This window comes from Polyergus mexicanus, unplaced genomic scaffold (genome assembly GCF_030449975.1).
Source record: "Polyergus mexicanus isolate NDT 795.1 unplaced genomic scaffold, iyPolMexi1.0 SCAF_25, whole genome shotgun sequence".
Lineage (NCBI taxonomy): Eukaryota > Metazoa > Arthropoda > Insecta > Hymenoptera > Formicidae > Polyergus > Polyergus mexicanus.
In genome coordinates this window covers 1,148,973-1,173,320 of record NW_027223345.1, presented here as the reverse complement: position 1 = coordinate 1,173,320, position 24,348 = coordinate 1,148,973, and the positions used below count along the sequence as shown (strand labels likewise).

The following is a 24,348-nucleotide window of genomic DNA, read 5'->3' as shown; positions in this document are numbered from 1 at the left end:
TCAATATCTAATAAAGTGACCTTATGTGAATTAATGTCGATATAAGTTATCATTTTTTTTCTTTTTCTAATATGTATTTCCTCTGATTCTATAGAATATTTTCTCTTCGATTTTAAAATCAACTCATTTCTTAAATTTATTTCAATCCATATTATTTAAACGAAAACTATATCCTTGACAAAAAGTGCATTTACTTAATGTAATGATTAACTCTTATCGTTTCTATATGTAATGTGTCCATTCTAACAAAGTGATTTGTGAGCAACATATTGAAACAATATTGATTTTAACTCCGTTATAAGGAATATAATAAACTAATGTTCAATTCATTGCCCAAGAAGAAACTATTAAATGGTAATAATTTATCTGCGATTTTATTTTCATTCCTTAAATAAAAATGTATTTTACTTTACTTTACAAACTATATTTTTTATTTTGTTCTTGCTTATTAAAATATAACTATTTTTTACGCATTGTTATTATCTCTCTATTATTAACATCAAAATACCCACTTGAATTTCTTTAATTTTTTTGCTTACTTGGGGTGACCTTGACAACATATGTCAAGATCCAGACAATTCGATCTGGGTATGCTAAATATATTTATACCAAGAAATATATATAGAATCTTAAAAAAAAAAGGTTCAAGACTTTAAGAGCAGATAGTCACGAAATGGAAGAAAAAAGTAAACATAGGTCGAAAAATTAATATGTCAGGACAATACGCCTTTAATAACACTGTAAAAGTTCTCAAATATAATTGTTTTAAATATTTTATATTTTATTAATAATTAAAACTATTGTGTTCTATTTTGAATTTATATATGTATTATACATTTTGCAATAATTGAAAAATTTTTCTAACATTCAAAGTTTCTTACACACTTTATTCAGAGTATTTTACATGCTTTTGCAATCATTATAAATATAGTTTTAATTATTAATGTCTTCTGTGCAATAATTAAATTTTTGTAATATTTTATTCAAAGCTATATAAATCGATATCATTGCAAAAGCGTGTAAGAAGCTAACAATAAGTGCGCACTCTTTAATTATGCGCGAGCAGTAAGTGAAACGGGGGGTGTAAACCACGAAATCTAGCCAAAAATTGGAAGCAGCATTGTAAACTAATCATTCGATATCGATCGATGGTATACTCATCAAAACGATGCTCAATTTGTTATAAATACATCATTACAATCATGTATAATGTATAGTATACCAAAAAAAAGCGATGAATTGAAAATTATACCGTTAGAAGAGATGTTTGCTGGTATCTTCAAAATTATTCATCTATGCTTCAATCTTGTTTATATACATAATAGTTTATAATTGTGAAAACCTAAAAACAATTGTTGCATAGCGTATTGCAGCATGGATCCTGTATCCCAACGTATGGGTGTGTCGCTCATTCCTCTTTCACAGAGCAATAAGTGGTTGATGTCTGCAGGTATATTGGATATGATTAAATTAACGACTACAAACACGGGTCTTGCTTTCTTCAAATTTCGTAAACGCGCTCTATCGTACGATGAATATTTGACTTATCTAAAAGATCTTGCTACGTCTTATAATTTAAATTTCGAGGATATGAAGCATCGAATGCAATTATCCAGCAACCTTTCGACGACTGTGCACAAGAGTACAAAAAAAGACGACTTAAGGTATTCGATGTTTAAAATATAAACGACGTTAAATTGACTCTATTTACAAGTTTTATTTTGCATCCGAGTATATACATGCATGTAAATTTATTGACAATGTGTATTCATGTTACATTTTTTACACACATTTAGAAATTGATATTTTATCGAATCTACCGCCTCGTTTCTTAAAAAATTTGGTGTAGCTATGACTACCAGTTCTCCTAATGATGCATAGAAAACGCAAAAATAAATAGAAGAAATGAATAAAAAATTTATTATTTTTTTGAATTTTCAAAATTAATATTACACACCATGTGCAATAATGTATTTTTCTAACACAGTGTACTTAAATTTTTGAATTTTAATAAGCAAACGATTTGACGATTCAAAATGTAATGCTCATACATTTGATGTAGATATTTGTGATTATACATTTATAATAATAATTCTCTTATATGTACCAATAATTATAGAGCCTGCCAAATAAATATAAAATGGTACACAAATTAAATTCATATAAATAAAAACAATTTACAATCATCCTTTAAATATCAAGGCATTGGAATCACAAAAGGGCTCGTAATCGTATGCTTTCCGAAAATCACAAATTTCAGAGCAAGGATAATTCTATATTCATAAGTTACATTTTCATATTTCAAAATTGCTCCTTCACCCTTTTGTGCTTCTTCAAGTATCAAAAATAAAATACCGGAAATTAAATATGTAAATAACAATAGCAATAATCTTTTGAGAGAAACGATAGAAAAGAATCTTAGAGGAAGGTTTAGAATTTGTCAGCTTATGCGATGTTATGAACCACTGCTCGCGATTATGTCGAGGATGAATAAGTAACTTTCCGTGCGCGAAGCTTTAATCATATTATTCTTTTTTTCTTCGATATAATACTATACCATCCTCAATTATACGTTTCGTTGCATCCACTTTAACGCGTTTCTAACATTAGCGAGAGTTACCCTGCTAAGGAAGGTCGCGATCAATTGATATTCCGGCATTGTGCGTCTTCCATAAGAACACGTAAAAAGTGTTCGTTTGTTAGACGCTTGACGTCTATCGATATCGACAAAGAGTGATCCGTGTGACGGGGACAAATCTGCGCTCCGTTCTTCGCAAAGAACTTTTGTGGTCAAGCATAAAAGCCATTGCATAATCTATGTATGTGCATGACAATATTATTATGTAAATCAACTAGTTTTTGATTAACATTACTTACGTCAATTTGCTGCTTACCTCATTACTCGACGGTAAATATCCCTCTCTTTTCATCCATGAGCTAGGTGCCCATAGATATAGTTGTATTATCGTTGCTGCCAATTCAGCGTCGAGCCGCTGCGTGTATATTAAGGAAAAAAAAAAAAACATTTGAGTATAGTTTCTTTATGTGAAGAATATAATAAATATAATTAAAAGTATAATTATATAATTATAATATAATAATAAAAATTAATATAATTTAAAAAAATGATTTTTTTTCGAGCGAATCATCATCTATCTTACAAACCTTGTATACACTCCTTAATAATGAGTTCTTTATAACAGCGTTGATAATTGACGGCAGATTGTCCGGTAAAACGGGAAGCGCGTTCTCCGTATAATTGTAATTGTTTAAAGGAGCTTTCTCGCCTTTCTCTCCGTGAAACGGATTCTTCATCCCGAATATTTCGTATGCGATAGTAGCAGCCGTCCACAGATCAGCTTTGGTGTAATTTATACTGGTAAAAGGGCCGGGTTCTGCCATTATCACTTCCGGAGCCATTAATGCAACATTGCCGCCTTTATCGATATCATGAGTGTTGTAAGGTAGATATAATCCATGATTCTTATTGGCCAAACAACAGCCAAAATCCGTTACGACCAAGGACGGACAAATGTCAGATTCTTCCGACAGATCGAGTAGGATGTTGTCACTTTTCAGATCTCTAATTCGTAAACACAAAAGAGAGAATGTAAAATAAATCTTATCTATATTCAATGTCAACATGTAAATAACATAACAAGGTAAGATTAATAACAGCGTAATCGTCAATCTTACCGATGTGCCACGCTGTTCGCATTCATATGAGCTACCGCTTCCAATAGCTGAGCGAGTAATAATATCGACACCCGCGTATCGATGTTTCGATTCGCCATGTATTGTTTTAATGTGACATCATATCTAAAACCGGTATGCGACATGCGTCAGATATTGTGCAAAGTGTATGAAATTACCAACAATTCTGTCTTGTCCAATAATGACCTTTTCATCACTAGAAACAAACTCATATTCCTGCCCGACCCGTTAGGATTGATTCTAATTGGCAAAGCATCGGGATACATTCCCCAAGAACCGGGTAGCATCGGTATTCTATCAGCGAAGACGTAATACATCGTCACAATGTTTGGATGAGATGGCAGCGTCATTGTATTCTCTGCCAGTCTCTGCTCCCAGATAGCCAATTCGTCGTTTCCATAATGTCTTCTAGCAGGTACCGTCTCCCTATACATGGCTCTCAGAATAGCAGATGCGTTAGATTCGGCATCGTAATTAAACATCATTTTTATGGCTAACGGGAACGCAGTTACTTCTTCTTTCGCTTCTCCATCGATATTTGTTGAATCGTTATTTTCGTCCTGTGCAGCATCGACAAATCGGGCTGCATACACAGCGGCGGAGCAACCCTTAGCAATAATAGGCCCAATTACGAAATTTCGTAAGCTCACGGTATTCTCGTTAATATGTATAATTTCATAATTTTTGTCAGTCTGCGGCGTATTCCATCGCAATTTTGAAACCGCTTCCTGCAGAACGTATCGTATTTCAAGTCAAATCAAATTATACAAGTCCAATCAGATTTTTTTATCGGCAAATCTTATTTAAGTATCCAGATTAAAACAAATCGACAAACTTACCCGAATTTCCCAGCATACCCCTTCCAGCTCATCATCCTTGGTCAATATTCCAGTACCTGACGCCAACGACACGCCGACGAGAGCGAAGAATGGCGCAGAATCGCCAAAAACGAGCCTGCTCGCTGCGCGTCTTCGTAAATCTGCTGCAAGACTGTTGGTCACCCTCTTCAGGATATTATCGACAAAGATGCGTCGAGCATGCGCTCCTAGATAACCGAGATGCCTGCCTGTGCTCCACGCATTGCCGCTATTCTGGCGAGGAAACCCGCCGTTCTGGGACTCGCCTGTTACAAACGTGAACATGAAACCACAAACATCTGACAATGTCGTTTAACATTCTTGCCCGCTAATGTTTCGCATTAGCAAAATATTTGCAAATCGAGTTCTACATGTATAGTAAATTCGAAAATCGGCAAACCGTCCACACTAGTTGTTTTCTAAAATCGATTGTGTGACGATCGATGCAATCTTATTCTTACCGTCTCATTTCCTAAAGATGATTAATTTATAATTCGATGAAATTGTCTTGGGGGGAAAAAAAAAGACTAATCAATTTTAATACTTATGTTAGTGCATCTTAGATGGTATAAGTAATATTAAATATATTATGTATGCTAAAAATATATTACATATATTAAGTATATTATTAAGTATATATTAAGTAATATTACACACATGTACAGGGTGTTCCAAAAATATTCGATCAAACATTAACGCTATATTCTATTCCTTTTTTTTTTTAAACAAAAAAAGGTTTAATAAACATGAATCCAAAAATCAACCATTAACAAGTTATATCAATTTCAAGATATTAAAAATTTTTTGTATTTTTTCACCAGATATCACTTCTATTAATTTCTATCTGTGGGGTCATCTCAAAATTTCACGCTGCATGATCTATCCAAAATATTGATGAACTTCAGGAGCATTATAAATTTGTTTGATATCATATGGAACTTTCTTATTATTTATATTATATTTTCGACCAAGTTCGAATTTTAAGAAGGTGTATGCTGGAAGTATGTATTGCTGCTGAAAGTAATCACTTTGAGTTTTTATAACTTTATATGAGTTTGATGCTAATTTATTTGCAATTACATTAAGTTACATATTTACAAATTTAAATTAATGTAACTTCTTAACGATTGGTTTTTGGATCCGTGTTTATATTAAACTCTCTTTGTTTTTGTTTTCATCTCTAGAAAATAGTGTTAATATTTGGCTGAATGTTTTTAGAACAGATTAGACCTATGTACAGGGTGATTCTAAAAATTACTGACAAACTTCAGGAGGGTATAGAGGGATTGGAATATAACAACTTTCGACTAGGAATCCATGTTTTCCTAAGTAATCTTAAATTGGTGCAAGCCTGATTTGATGCTTCTTGATTATTATATTCAAACGCTTCTACCGACTCAAAATTACTACGGAGAACATAAGTTCCTAGTCAAAAGTTGCTATATTCCGACCCCTCTATACACTCCTGACATTTGTCAGTAACTTTTAGAATTACCCTATATATATGTATGTATATATGCATGTATGTATATATGTATGTATGTATATATGTATATATGTATACATGTATGTATGTATGTATGTATGTATGTATGTATGTATGTTGTATATGTGTGTATATATATATATATAAATATTTGTATAAAAAGTAATATATTATAATAAATAATTTACTTTTAAATAATATTAGTATATCTTAGACGGTGAAATTATGATAAAGCGTGAAATGTGTAAGTTACCTATTTGCGCAACGTGTATCTTGCCGAGATGCTTGTCCGCGTATCCTCTCGAGTAAAAGCGCTCGTTACTCCGTAATGAGCGCAGTATGACGCGACCATTTTGTACGAGACGATGGACTACCGTCCGTAATGACATCTCTCCGCTCTCTTGGACGGGGACAGCCCAGCGGGCAAGCCCATACGTCAAGTACGCCTTGAGGGCCGGTGATAAAGCCGCCACGAAGGTCTCAATCTTTGTGCCGTTTATTCTCTAACTGCGCAATACGAAACAAAACCGATATGATGCATGATGATGCGCGATACGTGCCACAAACATATTAAATTCATAGAAACGATGATTCCATGATGTAAATCCGGATCTATAATAGGTATAGTAAACCTTTAGCCTTAAGAAATTGACCAATCGTAATCAAGTATGAGGAGAATACTCGACTGTGGCTGCGGTCGAGAAGACGCTAGAAATGCTTCGAAGCATTTGATTGACCAATCAGGACACAAAGAGTAAAGATTTCTTTATTCTGATTGGTAAATGCAATTCTTCGAAGCATCTCTAGCGTCTTCTCGACCGCAGCCTGTGATTAATCAATTTCTTAGGCCGGTATTCATAGTCAGTTTTTATTTCAAGACTATCTTAAGTAATGTCTTAAGTTGCTAATACGACTTTGTGCTTGGTTTAGGGTTTAGGGCATCTTAAAGCGGCGTCTACAATAAAGATTTTAAGCCCTAAGTCTTAGGAAATTGACTAATCACAGTCGAGTATTCTTCTCATACTTGACTGTGACTGGTCAATTTCTTATGGCTTAGGGCTTAAAATCTCTATTGTAGACGCCGCATAAGATTGTGCTTAAGACGGTCTTAAATATAAGAACTGACTATGAATACTGGCCTAAGGCCCGTATCAGATTACGCATTAAAAATTGAAAATTGAAGATTAAAAATTAGAATTTGACTAATCAGAATAAAAAGGACTAAAATTTCTTTGGAATAATTGATCAAATTTCAATTTTAAATCTCAATCTTCAATGCATAGTCTGATACGGGCTTAAGACGGTCTTGAAGTAAGAACTGACTATGAATACCGGCCTTTAAGGCTTAGGGCTTACTACACCTATTATGCGGCGTCTACAATAGAGATTTTAAGTCCTAAACTTTAAGAAATTGACCAATCACAATCGAGTATTCTTTTCATACTTGACTGTGATTCATCAATTTCTTAAGGCTTAGGGTTTAAAATTTCTATTGTAGACGCCGCATTAGTAGATCTGGACTAAAGTCCGTATCAGACCACAGTGGGTGCTTTCCATTTAGACCGGTTCTACAATAAGTCGTATGTCGTTAATCGTAAGGAGATTGACCGATCATAGTCCATAATTTCAAAAAAAATTGACTGTGGTTGGTCAATTTGCTTACGGCTAACGACATACGACTTATTATAGAAACGGTCTTAGTGATTCAAGTCGACATAGAGTATCATTCTATCTTTGTTGTTCACTGGTATTGAAAGAAGCGCACATTATGATTTCATTAGACATGTGTCGACTCGAGTCACTAAATGAAAAGCACCTAATATATTTATATACAATAGGGACACACAGCGTCGGCACCTTTGATCTTTTTCAGCCTTTCAGTCGTTCGTCATGTCTTTAGGTTGCGTATTAATAATATCGAAAACCTTTGTCTCCAACATATTTTTTTCAAATTTTTACAAATTATAATCAATTTTTTTAGAATAAAAATCAATTATTGCACAGAATGTGAAATCAGCAAGACGGTAACACAGTTTTGCAAGTTATGTTTCACTAGATGTAATCACAATAATGGAGATAAGTTCTTTATGTTGAACGGGATTGACGTGACCACTAAAACTGACGATTTACGATGCGCAAACAAATCTGTGTGGCTTCTTTTTCTTCTTTCTTAAATGGCACCTGCCCTCGGTCGAGGGTCAATACAGCCAAAACCTAGCGTATAATGTATACGGAAGTGGCGTTAAGTGGTAATACAAAGGTGTTAACAAAAACAAAAATTCTCTTAGAAGAGGAGAAAGTCTAAAAAATAAGATCCAAATAAAGGACATACGCGCAACGCGTCAAAACACGTCCGTACTCAATCAAGGCCGCAATAGAAGTTAAATCTGCGCGGCTGACTTTAGAACAAAAGACTGTCTCTATCACTGAACTGTATATCATACTAGAACACGCACGGCTCTGCTGATTGGCGGCCAGAAATGTGGGACTGCGAGAGTTACATATCACTTCTCAGATCTGTTCTTGTCTATCTAACTACGTCGACTACGTGACCAGATATACTATCCGTTCTAAAACCAATATCCCAGATATCTCATTTCCTTCACCTCTTCTATATTCTCTTCATCCCATTTCCATTCTCTTTTTCCTGCCCTTTCTCTTCCTTTTTCGAAAACCATCACTTTTGACTTTTGTGTACTCAAAATCAATCCTTTCCTTTCTATATATTTCTTTAGTCTTCTCATCATTTCTTTTAACTCTTGCTCACTTTTTGCCAATATAACTATATCATCCGCATATGTAATTGACTACAGCTTTTCCTTTCCCACCACGACTCCTCCAGTTTGTTCCTTCCTCATCTCTGCCTCTAAGTCCATGATATACATATTGAACAACGTAGGACTCATAGGGCATCCCTGTCTCACTCCGCTTTCTGTCCAAAACTCCTCTGTTCTTCTGTTTCCTACTTTTACCTTATTCCTTTTGTTTCTTTGTATGTTTCCATAATTCTTCTTCGTAGCTGTTCTCCTATGCCTGATGCTTTCTTCATCATTTTTCTCATTTTCATTCTGTCCACCTTATCAAATGCAGCCTTAAGGTCTATAAACATTGCAAAAATCTTTCCTTTTTTCTTCGAGATTTCTTTAATAATTATGTAATTTAGTAGATATATTGCATCAATTGTTCCCCTTCCTACTCTAAATCCAAATTGTCCTTCCTCTAATTTTGTTTCCACTTCCTGTTTCAATTTCTCATTCAAAATGTTCGTGTAAATTTTATATGCCGTATCCATCAATGTCACTCCTCTATAGTTCCTTACGTCTCTTTTTTCTCCTTTCTTATAAATTGGACTGATCAATTCTTTGTTCCATTCTTCTGGAATTCCTCCTTCTTTCCATATTTTGTTTAATAGTTTTAAGAAAACTCTCCTATCTCTTTCAGCATTAATCTCCAAGCTTCATTTTCTATTCCATTTTTTCCTAGTGCTTTTCCTCTCTTTAATCTCTTCAGTTGTTTCGTTAGCTCTTCCTTCGTTTTCTTCTAATTTTTGTCCGTTCTTCCCTATGCCTTCCTCTTTTTTCCTGTCCTCTTCCATTATCCTTCTTTCCTTTGTTCCTCCTAATAACTCCATAAAATGCAAATTCCAACTTTCCAAATCTATATTCTCATCTATTCTCTCTCTCTCTTCTTTTTATATTTGTTGATATATTTCCATGCCTCTTCTTCTTATTAGTTTTATCTTTTCTTCTTCTTCTTTTTCATGTTTCTTTTTTTCATTGTCATACCATATCTTATACTCCTTCTTTTTTTCAATATACTCTTCCCGGTCGATTTTTCCTTTTTTCATCCTTCTAAGTTCTTTCCTTAGCTCTCTTTTTTTCTTTCTCCATTCTTTGCTATGCCATTCTCTCCTTCCTAGTTTCCACGGTATATAATCTTTTTCTTAATCATTAATATCGAATTATTTACTTTATTTTCTATCTCTCTCCATATCTTCCCATTTCCTGTCTGTGTGCATGTTCACATCTTTCGTGGTAATACTCTATTCCTTCTTCTGTCCATACACTTCTTTCAATCTTTATTCTGTCGCTCCTTTTCCTGTTTCTTCTTTCTATGTCTTCTAATTCCACTTCCAATGATATATGATCCGACTCTGTTCTATTTCCTTCTTCTATCTTCCTAATTTCTTCTATTGCTTTTTCGTTCGTTATAACGTAATCTGTGACCAATGATCCCATTTCTCCAATATATGTCCATTTCCTTCTTTCTCATAGCTTCCATTCAAGATCATCCATCCTCTTTCTTTTATTTTGTTTATCATTATTCGTCCTTCTTTATTTATTACTTTATCTTTTGATCTTCTTAACTCCTCTTCTTTTTTCTCTCCTGTTCCTATCGGTCCACCTTCTTCTCCCGTTCTCGTGTTGAAATCTCTTCCTATCATCAAGTATTCTTCCTTTTCCTCTTTTTTATTTCTTCCATTATATTCTCTAATGTTTCTTCAATATTTTGGCTATATAACGTAATCACTTCCACCTGTTCTTGTTATATATTAAATTTGTCTCCATTGCTCCTTTATTTATTTCTCTTACTTTTACTCCTTTCAGATCTTTACTAATTGCTGTTATATAATAATTCCTCCTCTCGCTCTTCCTCTTATATTCTCTCTTGTTGCCGGTATGCACTTCCATTCATATTTATTAGATAATCTATTACTGTTCCTTTCTCCACTCACGTTTCTGTTAAGCCTATAATGTCAAATTCTTCCAAATATTTCCATCTTTCTTCACATTTGTTCATTATTCCTGCAATATTCCAGAAACAAATTTTTAAACCTTTTTCACCGTTCTCTATCTCCTCTCCATCTTTTTTATCGTGTACTCATTCTCTTCTATCTCTTCATTCTTCCTTCAGTTTCTCTTCTTTCTCGTTCCATCTGTACCATTTATCCTTCAAGTAAATTTTTTTTGTATCCAATTTTTATATTATTGTCTCCTTTTTCTTTTCCTTCTCTTGCCATTTCTCTTAATTTTTGTTGGATCTCCTTTTCTTTTCTTGTTAAATTATCTTCTATTATTATACCCCTCCTCAGCTCTTTCTTCTTACTCATAATCTCTCTTTTTTGCTCCCATCTGTCTATCTCTGCTATTACTAAATTTCTATTTCCATTCAATTCTATTCTGTTTGCTTTTTTTATCACTATATCTACCTTTAAGATGTCCTTTATATATTAGATATTCATCCGTTCGTAGTCGAATCGAGCAACGATTGGTCGAAACTTTATTGTTACGTCTTACAGAAAGTGTGTGTGGCCAGCTTAAGGCTATCGCACATAAATTGACATAATTGCATATGTATAGCATAAACCGTCTGGACCAATGAGCACGCTATGTAAATCAATATGGCGATTTTATTTCGATGCTCATTGGTCCAGACGATCTTATGCTATGTATATGTCAATTTGTGTGCGATAGCCCATAAGCGGGGAGCACACACTTTTACATAAGCGCATAATTATAGACATAAGGAAATTGATTGGTCCGTTTCCTTATGCATAAGGAAATTGACCAATCAAATTCCTTATGTTTCTGATTATGCGCTTATGCAAAAGTGTGTGCTCGCCGCTATACTATGTTATAGATATACCTTATATTCTTACATCATGGCTCTGTCCAGATATTTCATACGTCTATGGGCATTGTTGTTCAGAGAGGTTATTTCGATGTTTTTTTCCATAAAATACTTGAAAATATAATATAAAAATACGTGATTTAATAAAAATCATAATGAAGAGATCAGGTATGAACATTGACATTATCTTTCGGTTTTATATTTTTTCTTCACTTTTCGATACTATAAATAATATATGTATATATATAGATTATAGATTAAGTTAGGTTAAATCACATGCATATTACAATAAAAAACGGGTAATAAATTTATAGAATGCCAACTTTTTTATATTGTTATTCAAGATGTGTAATACCGAAACGGGAGAGAGGAGAGATAATTATTTGTTTTACAAATAATTTTGAAAAATCTATATATAATATGATGCACGTACCACTTAATGGTCGCAATGCTCGCAAGCATCATGTGTCTTTGTTTAATTTTCTGTGAACAACAAGAATAAAATGATACCGTAAACGTTGCGATCGTTAAGTGGAACGCGCCTTTAGAATACTAAAATTTATCATATATATGGATAATAAGACAAGTGTGAATTGTTGTATTAAATTATATTAATTTCATTTCTAGCTGGTAAAAATTATCGAGGAAGAAGGCTAATTGATAAAAAATTCCCCGGAAAGGCACCAATTGATAAACAAATATTAGCAAAATACTCTAAAGGTCCTGGGCTTGACTTAAAAAAAAAAACAAATGTGATTAAAAATAAAATTGTTAGAAAGAAATTACAGCGGAAAGAGCAGATTATAGAGGAACAGGTAGAAGCTTCTGCTCGGGCAGAATTACTACTGACAGAAGAGCATGGCTATTTGGAAGCTGATGATGAAGAAATAACTACTGAATATCGGCAAAAGCAAATTGCAAACAATGTGGACATAACAAGTGCAGCCAAACGATTCAAATTAGATTTGCAGTTTGGTCCATATTGCTTTAGATATACCAGAAATGGCAGACATTTACTTTTGGGTGGAAAACAAGGTCATGTGGCAGCTTTCGACTGGGTAACAAAAAAGTTGGCTTGTGAAATAAATGTGATGGAGTCTGTACATGATGTTACATGGCTGCATCTAGAAACTATGTTTGCTGTAGCGCAAAAGGATTGGGTTTATATTTATGACAATCAGGGAATAGAGTTACATTGTTTGAAAAGAATGAATGGTGTGACAAAATTGGAATTTTTGCCATATCACTTCTTGCTTGCCAGTGGATCGAAAGACGGTCATATGGCTTGGTTGGATGTGTCTATGGGCAAGCTTGTTGCTCGTTATAATTCACATTTGGGCAGAATATCTGTAAGTTTCGTGAAAAGTTGTTAATTTTTTTAAGCTACTTATGATTATATTTTAAGTATTTATCCATGTGATTTTTAATTTATGGTAGGTGATGACACAGAATCCAAATAATGCAGTATTATGTGTGGGTGATACGAAAGGAATAGTGTCTATGTGGTCTCCAAACTCTACTAAGCCATTGGCGAAAATGCTTTGCCATCATCAGTCAATCATGACATGCGCTATTCATCCATATGGGACTTATATGGCAACCAGTTGTGTAGATAAATCTGTGAAGATATGGGATATTAGGCAATTGACAGGGCCAGTGAGTCACATGCATCTTTGTTCTCCCGCTCATCGTATGTCTTATAGTCAACGTGGCTTGCTCGCGCTTGCTATGGGCAATGTAGTAGAAGTTTTTAGGTAATTTATTGTTGAGAGAAATGAGTGTTTAATATAATCAAGAAGTTATGTATGTTATTGTCCAAATTTATATTTGTCAGGGAATCATTCGGTGATTTTAAGCCATATTTGCGACACAAGACTGCTCGCAATGTAGGCTGTGTTAAATTTTGCCCATATGAAGATGTGTTGGGAATTTCTACGGCAAATGAGTTTTCATCGCTCCTCGTGCCAGGAAGTGCGGAAGCAAATTATGATGCACACGAAATTAATCCATTCCAAACTAAAAATCAAAGACGGGAAGCGGAAGTAAAAGCACTTTTGGAAAAGATACAACCAGAATTAATCACTCTTGAATCAACTGAGATACTTGAAGTTGATGTACCTACTTATAAAGAGAAAATGGAATCAAAGAAAAAACTTTTGGTAAATGAGAAGCAAAAATATTTTACAATATGGATTATTTTGTAATCTTATGATTATGCTAATGAATGTGCCATAACAATTATTTTTTGCCTAACAATTATTATTATTTTTTTTTTTTTTTTAGTTTGTTAAACCGAAACCAATAAACTTTGAATCCCGAAAAACGAAAGCTAAGGGAAAAGGTGGCACCGCGAAAATAATAAAAACTAAAAAGATACTGAAAGAATTAAGTCGTCGGGTAAGAACTTGTCATATATTTTGAATTATTTCTAATTTCATATTAGTTTGTCATCAATAATATAAATTGTTATTATTTTTAGGAAATGATTGGAACATTTTGTGAAACACATAAAGAAGCGGCTCCGAAAAAAACCGAAAATCAAGACAAAGATTATGGTGTATTAAATAGATTTCTTCCGAAAAAATAAAATAAATTCTAATAGGATTTAATTTTAATTAATTATAATATTTATAATATTTAAATATATAAAACTCTTGTATATATTTTTAATATTTTATAATATGCGGAATGTCATTTGACCGGAAATAAGTTGGCGCTGGAATACATATTTTTTAATAATTAATAGGTCAAACGATTGCTCCTTAATTGTTCCGTCAGAATCCACAATTGGTCCCCTTTTAAAATTAATAATTTTTGGAATATTTACAAAATTTATCATTTTCACTCAAAAATATATTTCCAATAGTTTTTTGCAACTATATCCAGCATGAAACGATTGCTCCTTAATTGCTCCATATTGCTCCATCATTATATTCATAATTTATTGCATTTTTATCGAAAATTAATAAACTACTCATTTTCCAATCGACGCCGTCGCCACTTATCGGCCGCCTATCGGAACTATATAGCTCAGCAGCCACCGGCGAGAATATTCAAACAATATGACAGCTCTATTGTTTATAACTATATCTCAAAGAGTTTAATCAATGTTTCGTGTTGATTTTTTGGTAGAATAATTGCACCTCGCTTGCTCTATTATGATATTCGCGATCGCTCCACTTGTATAATTAATCTTTTTATGATATATTAGCAAAAAGAACCAATTATTTTCTTGTAAAAACATATTCCATCTCTATCCTATCCTATCCAAAAAAGTTACATTAAAGATAATAATAACAATAATGATAGCACCTCTTCTCACCCTGGCTCCTTCCAACAAAAAAAATAAATCTCAAAGAATTTTCAGCCCTTCCCCTAATCACAACTCCCTCCTCATATCCCCCCATGGAAGGCTGCCTTCCTATGCGAATGGGAAGGTGGATTTTCACCGTTCTCAATCCTCTGCCCCGTATCTTCCTCTCTCCCATCCGTCTAATTTTAATCCTAATCCCAATCCAGAATTGTGTGACCAACTCTTTAATCTCTTTAATGTCCTGATGGAGAAACTTGCTCCTATCCTCCGGCTGTTGGGCCTATATGACTCTATTGCCGAGTTTCTTAGCTCTCTCCTCCAATCATTGAATTCGCGAGACTCAGCCTCTAATCCTTTGCCCTCAAATATCTAGTTCGGCATGAGGTCATCTATCTCAGCATCATCCTCTTAGGATCTTTCAGTGGAATTGTCACTCTCTGCTGAATAAGATTGATCCTTCCTACACCCTGTTCCAGGAGTTTGATGTTTTAGCCCTGTCCAAGACCTGGCTCAACCCCGACTCCTATTTGAATATTCCTAATTTTAATGCGTTCCGGATGGACTCTGGATCGCGAAATGGCAGAGGCTTGCTTCTGGCCGTTCGCAGGTCTGTTCCGTACACTCTTGTGGAGGTTGGTGACCGGTTTTGCGGTGGTTTGGAGTGCATGGCAGTCACTATTCATTTCGATAATCTTGATCTGATTGTCGTCTCAATATATAGACACCCGCATAAGCACCTCTCTGACCGTGAGTATGACTCCCTATTCACCTTCTGCGACTCTTTTCCTCGTGCTATTCTGGTGGGAGATTTTAATGCCCATCACCGGGAGTGGGAGTGTGGCCGGTCTGATAAGGAGGGCTTCTCTCTTCGGCCCTGTCCGCGTCCTTTACTTGCATAAATAACGGGTCCCCCACTTTCTTGACTCGGTCGGGTCAGGCGAAGTCGGCGATAGATCTTGCTTTGTGTCCTCCTCTGTTATCGACTCGTGCTCGACGACAACCATCTTAGTGACCACTTTCCGACAGAAATAAGATTTAACTGCCATATCATAAAGAGAAAATTTTTCTCCCATAGGATTAGACTGACTGCGGCAGAGAGGGAGCAATTCGCCGAGAGCTTCAATGAATCCTTAAACAATCCTGCGTTGAACGCGGAAAATAGATATGAGATTTTTACCCGCCATTTGAAGAGTTGTCTGTCTCGGAAAGCAGGGAAGAGTTTCTCTGGGGAACCCTCTCGACACCATAAAAAACGAACCACTTTGCCGGCTCCCTGGTGGAATGATTCCTGCCAGGCGGCGGTTGATCTTAGACGCGGACTTCCCTCGGCTTTCAAGAGGTCTCCTTCATACTCTAATTTTCTCGCTTTCAAAAAGCAGGAAGCTACCCAGATTACGAGGAGAGGAAGAGAACAAGGAGGAGAAGATTGGAGGAGAGAGAAGAAGAGAGGAATGGAGGAAAAGAAGAATGGAGTGAGGTGAGGAAGGAAAGAAAAGCGAAGGAAGAGAAGGTGAGTAGGAGAGAAGGAAAGGACATAGAAGAGAGAAGAAAAGAGGAAGAAGGGATAAGAGGAGGACTAGAAGAAAGAAGGAAAAGAAAGGTAGTTTGGAGAGGCGTGGAAGGGAAAAAGCCGGAGGAGAGAAGGGAGGTTATGGTAGAAGTAATGGAGGAGGTATTGGGGAGAAGGGTAAAAATGAGAGAGGTAGTGGATCAAGAATAGGGGAGGGGGGAAAAAGATATTAATAGTGGAAATGGATGAAGAAGAAGATAAGGACGAGATACTGGAGAAAAGGAGTGAGATAAGGAGAGTGTGGAAGATAGGCATGGACGAGGACTTAACGATGGAGGAGAGAAGAATGAGATGGAGGATGGTAGAAAAAGCGAAGAGGGAAAGAGGGTACGGAAGAAGCGTGTTGGTAAGTAACAGAAGGATTTGGATAGACGGGAAGGAACATGGGACATGGGACGAGAGGAAGGAGAGATGGAGAGATGGAGGATGAAGAGAGAGGAATAAGAGAGAGGAAGTGGAAAGGGAAAGGAGGATGGGAAGAAGAGGAGAGAGAGAAAAGGGAAGATAGGGGGGAGAGAAGGGAAGGTGGGAAGAGGGGAAGTGGAAGTGAGATGGTAGGGCGAGGAAGGGGAGAGAGGAAAGTATGTAAGGTCGCAAAGGGCCAGGTCGGGTAAAGGATGGAATAAAGGAATTTGTAAGAAATGTAAAGGTTTGGGTACGTTCCGGGAAAACGCCTTCTAACCCCATAGGGGATGAATAAAGGATACAATACAAAATATATACATATATACATATATAATTATCCTTAACATAAAAAAGTGTGCTGACTTTCTAAATTAATTTTGTTAAATAAAAACTAATTTAGTACAAATCTTATTAATAAATGCTTATAAATATTTAAAAAAATAAAAAGATCTTAGAAATTGAAGAAAAATCACACAAAAAAGTTCAAGTATCATCATATGTATATATTAATATAGTGGAGAATAAACAGAAAATCTCATATGGAGGCTAAAAATATTTATTTTTAAAAAAGCAGAGAAAGAGAGATACAAAGATAATACAGTCAAGTTTTAATACATTATTTTAATTATATAAGCTTAATTTTGTACTATAAACCATCCACTTATAAACAAAATTTACAAGATTTATACATCCCCTTTTATCAAAATATCACATATACTCTTCTAGTGTTTTATGTTATATAGTTTTATTTTATTATTATACAGTCTATATATTTTATTATCATATACAGTTTTAGTTATCCAAACTATTAGCTATAATAACATTTAATTTTATTCAACAAAGCAGTCTTTTGTCTGTAAGAAGTCTGAATCCGGATAGTTTGACAGAATACCCGCTTTCGCTAACATTAACACTTTCACTAAAACACATAATATCGATTTTGACATAATAATTTTGTTCTTTTTTTTTGTAAATGCTTGCGAGCTCAAACAGTTTCCGCGCAATCCTTGGCGGCTCAGCTATGAATAGTGATTCTATCGATATTCTGTATAATTCTAATGTGCTAATCAAATCGATGCTTTCTTATATTTATATATCATTTTTTTAAAATGTGTTTAGTACATCAATCTGAGATCTCTTCCAGCTGTTCAAAATTTCTCTTTATAATTAATCACGACGCATCTTACATATCATCAAATTATAAAACTTTTGATTACTAAATGTCCATTTTTTTCCATGAAAGCCAATGATGACGCTGTGAACTGACATGTATATATTCGGTTGTATCGAACAATAATATAAATGTTATCAGTTTTCCTCTGTAGTTCCTCTTAATATAACTTATTGTTAGTAGAAAAGACAACCAGGAAATTGCTGAATTATAAATCTTTAGTTTTGTCACTATTCATGCGCCAAGTTTTAACAGATCATATATATTTTCTATATTTTTTATTTAATGAAAAACTGTAATTATAATAACCGTTTTTTATCAATTTTATATACATATATTCTATGCGTGTTCCCGGGGGCCCACTACTCGGGCACAGTATTCTTGATGAACTGCAACATTTGCGTCATTCGTGATTCGAATCGAGTGATACATAACGCATTTGCGTATTTATGATTGGCAATCATTATAAATCGTAATAACTGAAATCAAATAATCGATAAATTATTTAAATTAAGCACTTTTGCCGAACCATTATTATTTATTTGCTGCATTGTATTTACGATTTATCTTCTTCTGTGAAGATACTCATCATTATTTTAAAAAGAGCTACACTTTCAATGATCTGTATAATTTCATATTATTATTTTATATTTTATTATCATGTTTAATTTACTATTATCAATGAATAATTAACGTTCATAAATATTGTGTAACGATGTTTAATAAACTTCGAAGAGCATATTTAGCAATGAAGGCGTTTGCTGAATGAGGAGGTATGAATACTCTAATGTAAGAGCTACGCCGGCGATAACATAGTTACTGATAGAATTACTCATGCCGGACAAGTCGAGAGGAAAGAGTCAGACTAAGAGAAATACTGTAGTAATATTTTTTATATTAATATTTTTAAATTAAATGAAAGTGAAAAAGACAATAATTGAGAGAAAAAGGAGTTTTAGTAGTTTGAACATTTTTGAAGAATGCCTGGGGACAAATAACCGCGGAAGATATTCTGATGGACATCACAAGAAAAAGGAAGCGCAACAGATGCTGAGATACGATTCTGAGACAAAGGAATTTGATAAACTATAAAAATACAAGGACTCGAAGAAGAAGATATATATATTAGACAGTATCTCTATCACCGAGCTTCTTATTTAGTGTTCTGAGTAGCATTCCACGCTGTATAAAAAAAACTCTTAACATTTTAACACTGAAACCAATATTACAAGAGATATCGCGATTTTTCGTTTAAACAGTCTTTCTCAGTATCTCAAACTGAAAGGTTGATACAGTGTCATTATGACATATCGATTTTTTTCTTTCAACTTTTTAACTACAACACAGTTCACTTGATAAGGACCAAAACCATATGGTCGAAACGTTGTGATGTAACAATCGAACAATAAATTGCCAATTTGGTCGTGTAAACACGCGTCTATTAATTTATCTACTGACGATATCTCGAAATTAAACATTAACAATAATTATAATAGAATCGATTTCCGTGTTTCAAAAATTACAATTTTTTGTATGATGTGTACAAATATATCGAAGTTTCGCGAAAATTAAATTTTTTTGCAAATTCGACTTTTTATTCAGAGTTCTGGGTAGCACGTTTCAGAAATCAATTTCATGTATGTTGTACAAAGATATATCTAAATCCCAAAAGGAGTAAGAAATTTTTTCATGTTTTCGGATTTTTAGTTATAGTTTAAAATATGTAGCACTATACGACCCAGACAGCACAAAACATCCTCAGGATCATCCTGAATATGTCCAGGACGGTTCAGGACATTTGTAGGATGTTTTAAGATATTATTATAAATATATTTATAAAAATTTAATATGCATACATAATTATTTTTAGTTGTGTCGGCTATTTAATATAATTTAGAAATCTTAAGTATTATAATAAGTATTAATGTCCTATAAATGTCCACTGGATAACCCCTGGATGTTTGTAGGATATATCTGCCTTGTCTATTATATTGGATGTCTTTTGGATTTCCAGAGGACATATACATGTGCAATTAATTGTTAACGTTAATTTCGTTTAATATTAATAATTGAATTTGATGCGCACATTTTCATATATCCAAAATTATTATTTATTTAATATTTCATGAGAAATGTTACTGTTCGCAACATTCCAAAAACTTTACAAACAATAGTATTCAACCGCTAGTTCGTTTGTTTACCGCTATGCGACACGCGAACTCGTATTTGAGATTTGGTCATGAGAATTATAAAGCTTGCAAAGAGCAACTGACAGGAAATTACAAGTGTAATTATTTTCTATCAGTTCAATTTCTGATGCAATCCCAACATAGAGAATTCAGATATTGGATTGTTTAGACAATATTACACAACTCAAACCCGGGAGCCAAACCTAAATTAATCATGTGCAGCACAAAAGCCTCAAATATTAAAGAACGGTGAACTATTTTTAATATTAGATTTTTAATTTTGGCAGTAAATAACAAAACATAATTTTAATTTATATTTAAATTTTAAAATTTGCTCCTTGAAACATACGAAAAATATCCCCAACATATCCTATAAAAATCCTTAGGATGTTCCACAGGATCTCCCTGGATTCTCCAGAGGTTAATATACGGCTATCATTTACTCTTCCTCAGGACATCCAGAGGAGATCTGAGGATTACAATGGGATATCCTGAGGATATCCTACATGTATGTCCTGGATGCCCTTTGGACGTCCTAAGGACATCCTTGTGCTGTCTGGGGAAATATAAGAAAAAGATTTTAATAAAGATAAGATTTACTATTTAATAAGATTAAGATTTTAAATGCTAAAACCAATATTGCATAATATACTATATAAACTATGTGAATTAAAAGTATGATTTGACATTGTTTAAAATATTTAATACTTTTGTTTCAAGAATAAAAAAGAAGTCTCTTCTTCCAACGATGGTGTACTTGAAAGGACATTCGTGTAAATCTGGCGCGGCCGCTGCGGCTCTGAATTTGGCGGGAGTAACCTCTCGTTATAGCGCCAAAGCTCTGTACAGTGCATCATTCTGAGGTCTCACTGTATTGTAATGAGAGTTTTAAATTAGGTCTTAGAGGAATACATAAGTCTCCCTTCTTTCAACTATATAGCGTGCTGTAGTAGCATTCATGGTATTTTTTGATCACATTTTGTACATAGATATATTTGTAGAGAAATAAAATCATATGGATGAAAAGTTTGGAATCGTTAAATACTATAGAAGTGATGAATTACAAAGTTTTAACCTTTGACATCCTACAATATATATACATGTATGTATGGACATACGCAAACCTATATACACAAAGAATATTAAAAGTAAATCTAATCGTACAGTGTTTTTATATATATATGACATAATATCTCGAATCACCCTTATTCTGACGGTAGATATCGTAACTTCGCATTTCATAACTTAGAAAGTTCTTAACAAAAGAGAGTTTAATTACACTATTTTAAAATATGCTATAATATCACTCTTCAGTTAGAATATAAAAAATGAAAGTTTCTATTTTAAAAATCCAAAGTGATTTTTACAGAATCTTCAAAGTAAGCCAAAGTCAAAATAATACTATTATGCATCACTTGAAACATTACAATTTTTTTTTGTTTAGAGCATTTTTTTAAAAATATTTACAAAATATTTGGACGTCCCTTTATATACATGCGTATATACAATGTAAGAGAAAGTAGGATAAAACCGGATACTTTTTTGGATTTGTCTTTCTACAAAAAATCTAAGAGACAAAAAAATTTTGCCGACCGTTAGTAGTTTTTAGTGAATCTTGAGCTATAAGAAAATAAGGCTAGTTGCAAAAAAAAAAAAAAAAAATGTTTACCAAAGATAACAAGATTTTATGGAGAAATCAAAGTACCCGATTTTATCCTACCGGTAGCATGTTCACCGCATATATTTGATGTATATTCATTATCGTAGCTTTGTTCGCGAATATTTTGAATGTTTAAATTATAATTTTTCATATGTATAATACATATAAAAATATTATATACAAAATAATTATACAAACTTTCGTCAGTTGTATTTAATACTGAATAAAATCCTAAAAACAATTCTTGCACTGTAACATTATTATCTGTAATATCGACAATTTTTATAGATTATAGAAGAATATTTGTTCAATATGATTAATGTCTGGTCAACTATAGTTTAAAATTACAGAGAAATATTTAGCTTATCTTACTAATTTTTAAATTTATGTTTTTATTGTGCTTGCTAATTCAAATATAATTTCGTTTTGAAATATATTTTTATGTAATAGGGCATGTGTTTCTTTAATTCTTGAATTTAATGTTCGTAACGTGTTCAAAAATTATTGTATCAAATTTTGCTAATATTTCTACAGTTTTTAAAAAGTTTTCATTATTTGGTTGATATAATTTGTCGTTTTCACCTCTAAAAGCTAAACATTGTCTTGCTAAAAATTGCACTATTCCTATCATTCTTTCAATTTTGCCATCGCTTCTTTTCAGAGTCAAAGATCGCGTCTTTTATAACTGCTGGTGTTTTCAATGAAGGCTATTATGTCATATTAAAAATTATAGAAATGCTAGAAATCACTATTGGACGAGCGAAATATATATTTAGCGAAAATATTCTGAAAGTTTCAACAAAATTCATTGAACTATTTTTTCCAAAAAAATTCTCAAAAATTATTTTATTTTTAGCAAATTAGACGAGGATCCCCTATTTAGAACCTTACAACTTTTATTTGAAACATTTGTCTCAAATCTCGACAATAAAGCATTTGGTTTTGTCAGAATGATTTTAATCATCTGATTTAAATAAAAGTAACACCGATAATTACATAAAATTTACAACGTATATTCTACGCATTCATAATGAAATAATTGTTTTTAACATCGCATTTAATCAGCTTTTTAATTATAGTTCTGGGTAACATCACAGGAATCATAAAAAAAAAATTTTAACGCTTGAAGAGTTAAAACCCCAATAGTTCAAAAGGTATCGCGATTTTTCGTATGATGTTTTTGAAAACCTAATAGAAAGAGAGAGAGAGAGAGAGAGAGAGAGAGAGAGAGAGAGAGAGAGAGAGAGAGAGAGAGAGAGAGAGAGAGAGAGAGAGAGAGAGAGAGAGAGAGAGAGAGAGTATATATCTTCAACTGAGCGATCATATGATTATGGAAAGATTAATTAACGCTGCTATTCGTTAAAACTCTTTAGAAATAAAAAAATACGATTAAAATGGTAGATAAATTATAATATAGAATAGATTTCCTTTTGTTTTAGAAATCAATTTCTTGTACACCGTTCCTAAAACATTCCTTATATAAAAATTATTACTAACTTAATAATATTAATTAAAAAAGCATAAATAAATAAATAAAAATTAATAAACTTGTAATATAATAATATAACATTAATAAAAAAAAATAATTTTTTTATATTCAGCTAAAATTAATGTAAATTCTTTGCTAAAATACTCAATATTAAACCTAGAAACTAACTCTGATTCTCTTTCAATAAAATCTATAGGATATTACAATTTAATTCAATCAAAATTCTATATCTGTCGCATAGCTTGTAGTGTCCTAGTAAATAATATATAATATGCAAATTGTTTTTACAAATTTCTAGATATATATATATAGCATTTAAATCTTAAGACATATTTTTCATAATGTATTTATGCGAAAAGATCAATTAATATAAAACGCATCAAATCAAAAAGCGCATATATAATGTCTCTCTCTTTTATGTTATACAGGATGTAACAGAGGCCCCGTATCAACAGTTTTTTGAGGAAATAACGCATTTTCAAAAATGTTTCATGCAAAAGTTGTAGAGCTCTAAAAATGGCTCATTACATAATAATATTAATATAACTTTAAATAGCACCGTCAAGGTCACATAAAAATCACGTTGAATTTTTTTAACGGAACCCTCTATTTTTTTATTACATATTCTTGTAGCTTACCTCGAGCGCTTTCCAAAACACTATAAGAAAGTATTTTTTCATCAATTACTTTTTGAGTTATTTTATATTTTAATGTAACATATTTTGATATAAAAAATAAAATATTTCGTAAAATATTCAGTTTTCGATAATCTTACCGTAATACTTTTATGTACAGAATAATGAAACAAATCAATTATTGCAAAAAAAAAACAAAAAACAAATAATTGTTTAAAAAAATATATT

At 33.0% G+C, this 24,348-nt stretch overlaps 2 protein-coding genes across 2 annotated transcripts; one reads left to right on the top strand and one right to left on the bottom strand.

The window, feature by feature from the left end:
- Nucleotides 1-1,697: 1,697 nt before the first annotated feature.
- Nucleotides 1,698-6,647, bottom strand: Pink1 (PTEN-induced putative kinase 1). The gene is made up of 7 exons (XM_070313848.1): nt 6,311-6,647; nt 4,554-4,837; nt 3,901-4,442; nt 3,697-3,819; nt 3,166-3,583; nt 2,895-2,993; nt 1,698-2,815 (listed from the first exon to the last, which is right to left on the bottom strand). The coding sequence occupies exons 1-7, from the start codon at nt 6,444-6,446 to the stop codon at nt 2,567-2,569; spliced, it is 1,851 nt and encodes a 616-aa protein (XP_070169949.1). The 5' UTR covers nt 6,447-6,647; the 3' UTR covers nt 1,698-2,566.
- A 5,094-nt stretch (nt 6,648-11,741) lies between these two features.
- Nucleotides 11,742-14,422, top strand: LOC138943126 (WD repeat-containing protein 46). Its single transcript, XM_070313667.1, has 6 exons — nt 11,742-11,856; nt 12,316-13,037; nt 13,126-13,442; nt 13,523-13,847; nt 13,972-14,085; nt 14,168-14,422. Exons 1-6 carry the CDS (start codon nt 11,844-11,846, stop codon nt 14,273-14,275), a joined length of 1,599 nt encoding a protein of 532 aa, XP_070169768.1. The 5' UTR covers nt 11,742-11,843; the 3' UTR covers nt 14,276-14,422.
- Nucleotides 14,423-24,348: the final 9,926 nt, after the last annotated feature.